Source organism: Metopolophium dirhodum, chromosome 2 (genome assembly GCF_019925205.1).
Source record: "Metopolophium dirhodum isolate CAU chromosome 2, ASM1992520v1, whole genome shotgun sequence".
In the NCBI taxonomy this organism is placed as follows: Eukaryota; Metazoa; Arthropoda; class Insecta; order Hemiptera; family Aphididae; genus Metopolophium; species Metopolophium dirhodum.
The window spans coordinates 36783546-36797138 of record NC_083561.1 but is presented as its reverse complement, the minus strand read 5'-3'; the positions used below and the strand labels follow the sequence as shown (position 1 = coordinate 36797138).

Sequence of the window (13593 nt, the reverse complement as noted above, 5' to 3'; positions counted from 1 at the left end):
TGAGTTATATATACAGCTAAACAACTGTCAGATGCTTTAAAGCTATCAGCCACTAATAAGCTTTTTTTTAAAAAAAAAACAACAAAAATATAAATATATATCTTGTATTATATCTTATGTTTCACGGCACAACTAATAATAATGCAATTTATTGATTCAGTGTTAGCAAGCACGCGGCGGACTGACAATCTATGATTAGTTTTATTAGCATTTATAGCAGAGAATAAACCGTAAAATATTAAGAAGATACAATTATTAACATTTGTATACGATAGTTCTATTAACAATAAGGCAATATAAATGTCTGCATTCACTTTTAATCCAGTTCTACATTAAGTTTAAGTTAGTTTTATATAATTTTATGGGTTAGATTTATGACTTAGATAAGTAGAATAAATATTTATTTTCTACCTTGAACCAGTCTTAAACACTGCCTGCCTATATAAATACGAGTAGAAGTAATGATTTATTCACTATAAAGTAGACTTTTACACCAGCCATATAATAATAAATCACTGTATAGTTTTTAGATGGTATAATGGCTAATAAAATAATGCGTTGGACTTTTTTGTTAATTACTAGCATACAATTAATGCATTGTAAAGTAATACTACAACCAGCCGTTGAATTGGATTGGTGGCAAAATGCTATAATTTACGAAATATTCCCGTTGTCATTCAAAGATTCAGATGGTGATGGATCAGGCGATTTTAAAGGTACTTTTAATTAATGTTGTAACTGATATTTATTTTAATTTTGTTAAAAAAAATCGTTTTCCACTAACAGGTATAACTCAAAAATTGGATTACCTCGTCGATATAGGAGTAACCGCTATTTGGCTGACGCCATTTTTCGAATCACCTTTAGAATCTGGTGGCTACGACATAACCAATTATCTAGAAGTACAATCTGTTTTTGGTACAATTGATGATTTAAAAGATCTTTTAAACGCTGCACATTCAAAAAGTATGTGAATAATGTATTTTATATAACAATATATTATTGAACTAAACTCAAACCATTATAATTATTAACTTAGTTATATTTAAATATATTACAAAATAATAATGTTATAGATTTAAAAGTCATCATGGACTTTGTTCCTAATCATACCAGTGATAAACACATTTGGTTTAAAAGGTCTGTCAATAATGAAACTCATTATGCAGATTACTATATTTGGAAAGATGCAAAAAATCAAGAGGAAGTTTTAAAAAATAACAGTATAACGCCCATCGTGCCAAATAACTGGGTAATGTTTAAAATGTAATTAGATTAGGATTGTATCTTATTATACTATATAGTATACTTACGTTAGAGACATAATATTCAGAACATTCTCTCCCAGAGCTTACTTTTTTCTTGCTCGACTAGCACTTGTAAATGCAGAATGTTGATAGTTAAAATTAAATGTTAACGTATCATTTACTTAAATAATATATAAACAGTTCTAAGAGTCACTATTCTTTGAAATTACGACAAAATATCAGGTACGTTGCCCATGCACCTAAGAGTCAAAATATGCCACAAAAAATGACACAAGTGCTAACTATAATATAGTAACCACAAATTTGTAATTTGTAATTTAATTTTGGCTCTGGATAAATTTTCCCATAGAATTCTGTGGTAACAAATAACAAAACACCAGCTTACTTTAAGATATAGTATAATTTTTATCGACCAATCTTTTTAAACGTAAATTCGAAATCCATTACGTAATCTAAGAAAATACCACCAAATGCGATGAACCTGTTCGCGCAGTGGCACTTCTTTGTAATTTAGTGTAGAATGTCTCGAGTTTCAATCCACGGTTTCGATGGCCCAATTTGTTGAACTTTTTTTCTTATTTTTCCTGATTACTTATTTATCTTTACATATTATGAATGTTTAGTTCATTTTTATTCATCGGATATTAGTACGGTTAGGTTATGTTTAGATTTTGTGTTAATTGATAATTTTTTCCGGACGATAAAAAACCACCGGATTGTATCCTATCCTCCTTAGGTCGAATTAAGTAAAAACGTCAAACTTGGTGTAACTTTAATACTTTAGAGTAAAATTATACACTTACGTATGCACCTCGCGGGGTCTACAATTTACCGTAGGTAGATTGTCTACTTTAAATATACTGCTCACATAATTACAAGTGAAACTCACGAAAAACGCCGATTAGGATGGCTGTAAATTAAAATATAATATAATTTACACTTAAAAAGACATTGCTCCCGTAGTGAGTTACACCCAAAGGGAGTTGAACAATCTCAATTTTCTCCGGACAAAGCCGGGTAATTTAGCTAGTTTTAATATAATATATAAATTATAAATAGGCTAATACATGTACATATTAGAGGTGGGTTGAACTAAAATATATGGTTTTGAACCTAACTTTTTAATCGGATGTTGAACTGAATAATTAGATCGTAATTAGATCACACAATAGTGTGATGTCGAACTCGAATTAAACGATATGTTCAACATCAAACCGAACTCGTACCAAACATTTTGTTTAATACCGAACTGAAGTCGAACAGAGCTTTTGAATTAAATTTTGAATCACACTTTTTAGTTTTATGTCATACCAAAATATAAAACATTTTTGTTTGATACATATATTTTCCAATTTTTTTAAATAGTTATTTAGATAATTTTTTAAAATCTAAGTGTGACTTTTGAACTTCTACAGTTTGGTTCGATTCTTCAAAAATCGAACAGTTTGAACCACCTGTAGTACTACCTATACATGTTTAATTAATTAATATTCAATTGTTTTTAGCAAATGATTTCTGATAAAAACAGTTCTTGGGTGTGGCATGATACTCGCAAACAGTTTTATTACGCGCAGTTCATTCGTAATATACCCGATTTAAACTTTCGTAACGAAAAAGTTCACGAAGAAATGAAGAATATTTTGAACTATTGGATAGAATTAGGAATTGATGGTATTCGAATCGATGCGTTAAAACATGTATACGAAAGCGAATCAATGAAAGACGAACCAAAATTAAATAAAAGTAATCCAGCGGTTGATTATTTTAATTTAGATCATATGTATACAGGAGATCAAATCGAAGTATATGATTTGATTAAAGAATGGCGTTTATTACTAGATGAATTCAAACAAAAAGATCATCATACAAGGTTTGAGAAATCATCTAATTAATTTTATATAGTGCTCGTTTTAAAGCAGGTTTTTTATTAGACTATTTCTAGTTTGATATTTATTTATTTTTATATTGGGGTATATGGACATATGTTTTAATTAAATCATGTAGTATAGGCTAATACAAAATATTATTAAATAAGGATATTAATGAATTATATCCGAGATGATCAATTTAATCTACTTAATACACTCATTATTTCAGAAAACGCTAACGTTTTTGAAAATGATTCTTTTAAACATTACAAATCAACAAGTCTGGAAAAAAATGATATTTTACTATTTTTAATCCTTGTCATGTGGTTTTTTCGTAATCTTTCGAATGACAATATATATTTTTTAATTTTTATATTTCCACGCAAGATGTTATTCAGAGTATTTCAATCTATAAAAATCAAAATTCGGGCAAGGTGATCAATTAATATTATTTAAACTTTAATGGTTAGATGAGTTGAGTAGTGGACCAATATTTTACAGTGTACTCATGTATCACTCCACTTGGATCATCTAAACTTTAAATACCTACTAATAACTCATAAAATACTATTTAAAAATTCGAATTTTATACATCAATTTTAAATTGTGAAATTTTTTTTTTTAATATATTAAAATTATGTAAAAACTATAAATTTGAAAATTTTAATAATATTTGATGATTTTCGTATGTTAAATGTGGATTACCCAATGTGCAATTTGTTTCCTTATTATCGTATAGATTGAGGCAATTATTCGCTAAGTAAAACATATTTTATCAAGTCACTATCACTGTGTACTAAATCCGTAAGGTATATAATGTGTACGATGGGTATTTTACAGAGTGTCAACATGAATACAGCATCCACCTTAATTAAAGAAATCTTAAAATGTATATAAACAAACTTAATAGGCATTACACAATATTTGCAATGGATCCTAAAATTTGCAAGCTACCTATATGTGGCTATGTATGATTAGTTATTGCTACAAATAACGTATTTTACATTTAGGGTCTAATCGTTAATAATGGCATTATAACTTTAATTAAGATCTTCTTTCAGGATAATAATGACTGAATCATTTACCAATCACAGTGTTTTATATAAATATTACACTATTGGAGTTGAAGTACCGACAAATTTTGATTTAATGGAAGATTCAATAAGTATTATTCCGAATGATTTTGCGAGAAAAATAGAAAATTGGATAACTAGTATGCCATTTGGATCAACATTTAATTCAGTGGTAATTTATATTATGAGTTATAATATATTATACTAATTATAATAATTGCATATAAGATATAACATTATACTTTTATTGTTCAATATTTGACATTTTTAAAATTATAATAGGTCTATACATTTCTATTCATAATGACATTTAGTATAGTGATGTCTTGTGGACTTTTTCGATATCATCATTAGTTATATATTTGTAATTGATTAATTTTAATTTTCGAAAAATCTGTATTTTAAGCTTTTAATTGTATCGTGATTTTATTCAATTCACGTTCTAAGGAGTGTCGGTATCTTCTTGTAATATATACTATTCTTACAATAGTAGTAAATAATATATATATATTAAAAATTATTTAAAGATCTTTAAATTTGAATTATTTTTAATACCCAGGTATACAAAAATGTATGGTTTTTTTAAATATAATATCACATTGAATAGGTTATTATTACGGCTCTTAATATTATTTTGATCATAATTCAACATAAAAATTTAGATCCAAAACCACGACCATCCAAGATTTCCTACTTATTATGGTACAGAATTAATTGATGGATTGAACGCTATGTCTTTATTTCTACCGGGTGTATCCATAGTTCTGTATGGAGGAGAAATCGGAATGGAAAGCATACCAGATAAAATTAATTATGCAAGAGGACCTATGCAGTGGGATGATACGAAATACGCTGGTAGGTACCTATTATAGTCAAAACGTGTCAAAAATACTCACTACGATTTCAAACACCTTATATCTACGTATCATTGTAGTCATATATCAGTTTATTATTTAAAAGTGTAAGTCACACCCATAAGTGTTGTCTCGGCCTAGTAAACGTACGAAATATAAAATTTGCATTCAGCAGAAACAATGTGTTGTTACAATGTTTGCTTTAATATTCCAGTGAATATACAACCCACTATACACCCACTATACAATTTTAAGATAAAAACAATATCATTGTACCTACGTCAGTTTTTAACGATATTTTGGTTTTTATGCTACTTACAAGAATTTATATTTATGAAATGTAGTACTTAACTTATATTATTATAGTAATTTATATTTCTGGTACTTATCAAAATCCTCATAATATGACAAAGATATTCCAGAAACCAGGTCAAACTATTAACGTAAGGAACTGGGACGTATTTTTTCGTTTTAACCACGAATAATATTTTAACATAGTATTCAGTAGAACGACGCTTTTCTACGCTTAGAAGGTACCTATTATAAGTAATGTATACTTACTTACCTATTCTTGAGTATTAGGTATTGCTCAATAAATATTTTTAAAAAAAAACTCGAATTTCAAGGTAAATTAGTATATTTTATTATATTAAGTTTAATATTTACTAAATGTATAGTGTATATCATACAATACAAATGATTAAAAAATTTACTTTTCTTGTTTACTTCACTCTACTAAAATTAAAAATATTATTTGCTTATATTATGGAAAAATTAGTACCTACTTAATTGTCTTCGCTTATGCTTTTCATAATATTCCTTTATAAGTATTTTCATTAAAAATATGTAATAGTTTTGCATAGTTGAATGCTTTTAAGTAATTGCTTGATTAATATTTTTTTATTTAAAATATTTCAATGCTATATATGATTTGCTTTATTTATTTAGATTGAAGGCATGGTTGAAGTTAACAACTTGTGAAGTTAATATAGATATTATTATTATACGTTTTGCTAAGCAAAAAAAAAAAATTATAATTATATTTTGCAAATCAATACATTTATATATTATTTTTTTAAAGATTAATGTTAAAGTGTGTTAATAACTTAATATTATTAATATATAAACATTATTATACATTTATGTTTTATACCTATAATCCGTGTGTATATTTTATATTATATGTATATACTATAAATATAAAAATGCTATGGGGTGGGGGAGTGTTGATTTTATTTCCGTCCCCCCCCCATTAAATCACATGTATAACCCCCACTGTCTTGTATTATCTAACATACACAGTTAAACTAAAAAGTACAAATTATTTTCATTAAATTAAAAATAGTATAATTCTTTTGAATAATAAAATAAAAATAAAAACTGTAGTAAATACTCTGTTATTTTGGAGTTATACCTACGCAATTTCCTTTTAAAAATGCTAATATTTGCTAATTTTTTTTACTGTTTTTAATTTAATAAAAATAATTTGTACATTTCTGGTTTAACTGTGTATGTTAGACGATAACATAATAAAATAGATTAAAAAAATAAAGATTTTGAAAAATTTAAAATTGTTGAAGGTACGTCAGCAAATGTGCTAGGTTGGTTCAGTTTTGTATAAAAAAAGTTGAATTACCCATAACTAAAAAAAGTTAGACTCTTTAATGGATTTTTTTTCCATAACTTAAGCTTTAAGCCTTAAGGTATACAATCATAACATGACGCCGGCCGATCACTTCTTCACAGGACACATTGTATAATATTATGCTTAATATGTAAGAAATACATAGATCAAGAGATGAGACTGTCTATAATAACAAACAATAATGATACTGAAAAAAATTGTTAGTTTTGACATTATGTCACTTTTTATGAATTAATAATGAAATAATACTTTATATTATTTAGGATTCTCTGATGGTACACATGAACCATGGGTCGCGGTACACGCAGATTATGTCACGAGAAATGTGCGGTCTGAAAGCTACGATCCTAAAAGTTATTTGAACTTTTTCAAATCAGTATCGAAATTACGGCAGACTGAAACGTTTAAAAAAGGCGGTTTGGCGACTGAAATTTTTAACGATAAAGTGTTTGTTTTAAACAGGTAAATATCCAATGATTATTATGTAGCTTAGCTTCAAAACTAATCTAAAAATGTACTTATTCGTGTTATCTCGACAACAATTTACGTTATTGATTTTATTATTTTTATATAACTTTGAAGTTATTATAAGACAATATTTAAAAAAAAAATAATTTTTAATATTAATTCATAAGTTAAAAATATATTTGTTAAAATGAATATGATAAATTGTTTGTTTATAGCTAATAGGTTTAAGAGGTCTAAGGGTATATGAAAATATAAAATGGTTAGGCAAAATAAAGCAATGACATTTACAAAATGTTCTCAACAATCTCGATTGTGAAAAGTAGAACGGTAATTTTTTTTAAATTTGACCTGCCATAAGACCATATTATTATAAATCTTATATTTTTCTCAAAATAGAGAAATTTCTTTTTTCTTTTTTGAATGACAATATAATATTATACATTTTAAATTTGATATTCCTATGCAGAAATGTCTTTCTAGTAGTTAATTAACAATATACACACTGGAGTAAAAAGGTTTGTAATTGTGAATAACTACATACTGCCCACATAAAAAATGTTGACTTAGAATATTAAATAACCTGTGGGAACCTACCTACACATATTACCCCTACCATCAGGTATTTTAGATTCTGAGCTAAGCAAACAATATATTGGTTTAACAATAATGTTTTTTTTTTACATAGTGAGTCAAATAGTTTACCCAAAATGATATACCTACACCCCCGACCATCATCTAAGCCGGTTTTTTAACGTAAATTACTAATAAATAAGTTAATTTATATATGTACCACGAGAATAACAAAAACAAAAACTAAATTTTAGTCAGGAAGCCAACAAATGATCGTGAATACCATTTCAGTTTTAAAGTATAATATTACAGCAATATATTTTTTAGAGCACCAAACTTTTCACTATCGTCCATAATATTATAATTAACGGTAAAATTCAGTTAGTTTTTTACAAGGGATAAAAATAAAAATTTACTTAAATACCTAATTCGATTGTTTGAATAATAACATAAAGAAATATCCTATAATAAATTGTAAAATTAATAAGACGCTAAGCAATTTTCTTTTATCTGAAATGTAATAATAATATGAAACTGACTTGTCTCATCATTGTATTAATATCATATTAATTAATTTAATATCGCATTTATACTATTTAAGTAATAACACTCTGTCATCAACAAAAAGTTTGCTTATAGATGAAAGATAAATAAATTGTTTATTACTTTGCATATATTTTATATATTATTGTTTATTAATTATTGGTTGTTTGAGAGAAAAAATGAAAATCCTACCGTAATGCTATAGAGTATTCATTTTGGTCTGGACATTTTTAATCTTTTCAATTATGAAAGTTCACGGAGAGCAAATTTTTATTAGTTATATAAACATGACAAATATATATTTATCTATAAAAAAAATAATAACGTATGAGTTTTTAGAAATAAACGAGTATTAAAAATGATTTTATACAATTTTCCAGATTTTTACCAGGACATGAGAATTACACGTTAATTATCAACATGGATTCAAATTATACACAGCGTGTACGTTTATCAGACAAAATATCAAATTTGTGTGAATCTCTAACTGTTGTTGTTGGATCAGTAAACTCGAATTTTGACACCGGGTTAGTACATAATAATTTTGTAAAAATTAGTAGAGAATATTCCACTGTGGAAGATTGTTGCATTAAACAAATAATATTAGCAATCTAATATAATATACAACAATATACAATATGCATATTCATGTAATGTTTAATTTTTAGAAAATCAATATTAACAGCAGAGTGGATTGATCTAAGTCCCGGTGCCACAATTATACTAACTGAAACGACCGAAACAGGATCAACACAATCATCCGGTACTCGGTTGTTCATAACATTAAAAGCACTACTACTTTGCTTATTTTTCATTAAAATGTGTAATAAATAGTTCTTAGATTTTGCAATAAAATAAATAATTAGTTAAAAAAGCTATTAAATTGTGAAAAAAAAAATCAATCATAACTTTATAGGTGTATTGTAAACATGTGTTAGGTATATCTGCTATGATTGTAATTGTTAGTTAAAAGAATAAAATAATAATTTAATAGGATATATTGTTATAATCATTGAAAAATACAAAATGTATGGACACATTCAACCTCGGATGATTTTATTTATGTAAAAAGTTAATCGAACGGAATAAGATATTATGTGAGTCTCATACAATAACGATAGTAAATATCACTCATCGTTCGGTAACAGATAAGTTTCTGAAAAATTTATTGAGCTAGTCATATTTATCAATTTCAAATTATCAATCATCTAAAGTGAACTATCGTGCATTATAATATTATATTACAATATAGCTTTCATTACCTGTACGCTATTGGATTTTAGTCACTCAACGTTTTGCGTAATCACGTGACAAATTTATGTGATAAATTAACTGTACCTACAATATCCACATTCCACACACAGTGAATTGAGTGCTTACCTAGCATGTTATAATTTATGGCACATCGGTGGTTATAGTTTTCTTTCGACTCATATATGTTATTCCCTGTGACCGCATATTTAAATCCCCGCCCCCCAAAAAAAAAAAAAAATTCATGGTTTCCCAATGTATAATTGATTATATTTCGTCCACGAAAAATACGTACATTTAAGATTTACTACTAATCTGTGGACCCAGTGGTTTTACAATTGTGTTTATTTTTTTTTTATATCCTGTATACAAATTGTTTACCAGAAGGAGTGCTTCGATTTCAACATATTATGGTACCTTCTCTTCTAGAAAATTGGATCAAGATGGTACTTTAGGGAGGTCGTTTTTCGATTTTCTCAATAGCTGTTTAATGCCACGGTAAAAACCACCCACAAATTACGAAAAACTGCTAAAAATGAGATTTTAATTTCTAACGCTTTTTGTTTATAATATCTTAATATTAATTCAATTTACAGGTTATAATAAATAATAACAATATAAAAAATATCCAGACCGACAAACCGTCTCCGCTCAGAATCGTTTTTCTTATACAATGATATTATATCATTGAATTCATGTTAAATACAATCCATTATACATTGACCCACTTGTAACCTACTGTATAGCAGGGCAACATCCACTTACCCACTTTTTTTTTAATCGTAATTTAAAATCCAGACGCATTTAAAACGACAAATAGTACTATAGTAATATTGACAGATTTAAATAAAACTATGTCGCTTTAAGGACATATTTTCTCAAATAATCAACGACGACAGTAAAGTGTATTCTTCTTTCTATTTAAATTAATTTCTGTGTTGTGTCAAAGATAAATATTTATGAGCAAATATGATCATCTCGAGATCGCCATACAATATACATATATATATAAACACACAATTTGTTTGACTATACAATGCAAATGTCTTCCGTTTTATATATTCTTAGAGCGTAACGATTTGAGTTTCGTTCTTTGTATAACCCAGTTGAATTCAAAATGAAATAATTTAAAATATTTTTCACGCGATTTTTCGTGTACTTACTTCATACAATATTTGTATACTCCGTTTGTAATATATTATTTTTTTCGAACTACTTCAAATCTCTTTGAAACATTTATTTTAAATACGATTTTGACACAGTTATGTCGGCAATACTATTCTATACCCCTCTCGGCCCATCCACTACTGTATTTTGTGATGACACATTATCCATGATATGGACACGTGTGTCCAGCGAGTCAACTAAATTGTATTAGCAGATGAGTATAATAAGACTATTATTTTGTTACAATGAATTTAATGTGCACGCACAGGCTTTCGCGGATGATTCTAGACTAACAATATTAATAACATCCACTAACTGCTTATTTGAAGTAACGATAATGGTGAATAGTTGAGCTTCAAAGTTAGTGGACGAAACTTGAAAACGAAAAACACCAAAACGCCACTCGACTCACCTATATTGTTCACTGTACACGTCATAATATAATATACGTTATACTTAAATATTATACACACAACAAGCGGGGTGAAAGTTTTTAGGACTTCCAAAGTTCTACCTCGAAGCATAAATATTGTAAAAACACGTGCGGTTCCATTGTTGGCCGTGGCAGAGGTCTATAGATGACACACACAATGCATGTATTCAGCTGATTATCAAAACGTTTTATAGTTATATTATTACATCAGACGTAAGTACTTTCAGTGGTGGATTTGAGGGGTCGCAGAGAGGCCTGCGCCCCCGGGCCAATCAGATGTGTTAGAATATAATATGGTGTGACGTAATCTTTTGAGTAATATTATAATAACATAGTAAAAACATGTTCCCCCCCCCCCCCAAAAAAAAAATATCCTAGATCCGCCACTGAATACCGATGTGAAAAATCATCGACGAGGCTGTGATGTCGGAGGACTGGTTGCCGTAGTCATCGTTATTTTTCATACTATATTGTAGATTACATAATATTATACTTACTGTCCGAATTAAACCAGAAAGGTGTAAAGCTTAATTTGTTATAAATTGTAAATCAGTGTTCCAGCGTAATTTGATCAAGGGGGGGAGGCTAGTGTGAACTTAACTCACATAGTTAATATTAACCATAGCTTCAATTAGACGAACTTAGAAAATAGAAATTCTAAAATTCGACAGAAAATAATTTAAAATACAAGTAACAGTTTGTCCTGTGTAATTTGAAAAATTGGGACGGAGTGGATAGCTTATATTCCAACTTTGATAAATATCAATGACATTGTCATCAATTATCAAATAAATGTATATCAAATACATGAATAACAAATGAATTTTCTAATTACTGAAATATTTTGACTTTGTTACAAAATGTGTACTAAAAAGTACTAAAAAGTACAACGTTTATTTTTATTTTTATTATTAGAATAATATAGCCAATGGCTGACATTTGACATTATATATTGTTATTTTTACATAGTAATAATTTTACTTAAAATATTAACAATAATATTTCTACATGTTTAAAAGGACGTGTGTTGTCTCCGTCTCCGCATGTGTTGTATCCGTCTCATAAGTGTGTAACATAGTAAATTTTACGCTTAGCAGAACACGTGTAGCTTAGTTAGTTTAAAAATTAGAGTGAATTGACCTCTTATAAAACCTCTTATAAAGGTAAGATTATTATCTAAGCAACCCGATGGATTTTTATTATATTTTAATTTTAAAATGAGTTATGAGTATTTTAAAATTGTAAATTGTTTGTCACGTCCTTTTGATACTATTTTGCTATAATATATTTTCAATATAGATTTCCTTTATGGAATTAGTATTTGTTTGGTTGATGTTTCGGTCAAAAATATGGTTTAGTAGAGAAACTCTTTAATATTGTGTTTGATTCTGGCAGCCTCTGTTCATCTGCATTCGACGAGGGTAATATGTTTGATTGTTAATTGGACTCAACCGGCTGTGAACTTGGTTTGATCTCATTTGCTCATTAGGTAGGTAGCCATGTGGGTAACGAGGATATGTACTATTCTTAGTAAGGTTAGAATTACTTTTTTTTCTCCTATAAGCGTTTTTTTATTTTTATTTAACTATCATGTATATATTATATAATACATAATTTTTAGTTTATACCATTTAATATATCGATGTTTTTTAAAGAAAAATAAATTTCGACCACATCGGTCTTTGAGAGATTGTAGAGTCTTGCAAAATTATGTACGTATGTATACTTTTTTACAATTTAGTGGTTGTACCCCCAAAAACATGGTGGTATGATTCTTTTCTGTTTTGAAAAGTCTGTTAGTTTTTTGAGTTACTGATGTGGTGTCGATCTCAGACACAAAAAAAAAAACGCAACGTATATCAAAACTTTCAGAATGTCTTAACTGTACATTTAGAAATATGCAGAATCTTTATTTGAGGAACTTGAATGCGGCCACTATATAAAAAAAAATATTTCACATTTTGAGTACATTGTTTTAACTTCGGTGTGGGGCATTTTGGTACATTTTGAGGAATTAAAACGCATTTTTTTACACATAATATTATAATTCGTGTCACACATAATATGAAATTTCGAACTGCACATAAAAATAGGGGATGATTAGACGTGTTCTACTGTAGGTCTTGTTTCCACCGCCCCTCAAATCACGATGGGCGTATTTGCATGTGATATTCTCCGTCATGGCCAGTGACAGGATGCAGTATTAGACGACAGAAATGCAGCTGACAGGAGTGATGTGACCCATTTTCAATAAGAAATATATAAATTGAGGTCGGGGTTTCAGTTTTTGCGAATTGTTGCTTTTTTCACAACAAACCTTTCTCTCTCCCTCCTTATCGCTCTCTTATCTCTCTCTCTCTTTCTCTCTCATATCTATATATCTCGATGTGGCGTCCGGTTTGTCGTCGTGAACGTCGTATTTGGTACGATAATATATCAAACCGAACTCGCGT

The 13593-nt window shown here is 28.1% G+C and overlaps 1 protein-coding gene across 1 annotated transcript; it reads left to right on the top strand.

The window, feature by feature from the left end:
• The first annotated feature begins 469 nt into the window (after positions 1–469).
• Positions 470–9333, top strand: LOC132939298 (maltase 1-like). The gene is made up of 9 exons (XM_061006389.1): positions 470–716; positions 787–966; positions 1077–1252; positions 2774–3138; positions 4198–4381; positions 4872–5064; positions 6972–7170; positions 8670–8816; positions 8958–9333. Exons 1-9 carry the CDS (start codon positions 539–541, stop codon positions 9121–9123), a joined length of 1788 nt encoding a protein of 595 aa, XP_060862372.1. The 5' UTR covers positions 470–538; the 3' UTR covers positions 9124–9333.
• The last annotated feature ends 4260 nt before the right edge of the window (positions 9334–13593 follow it).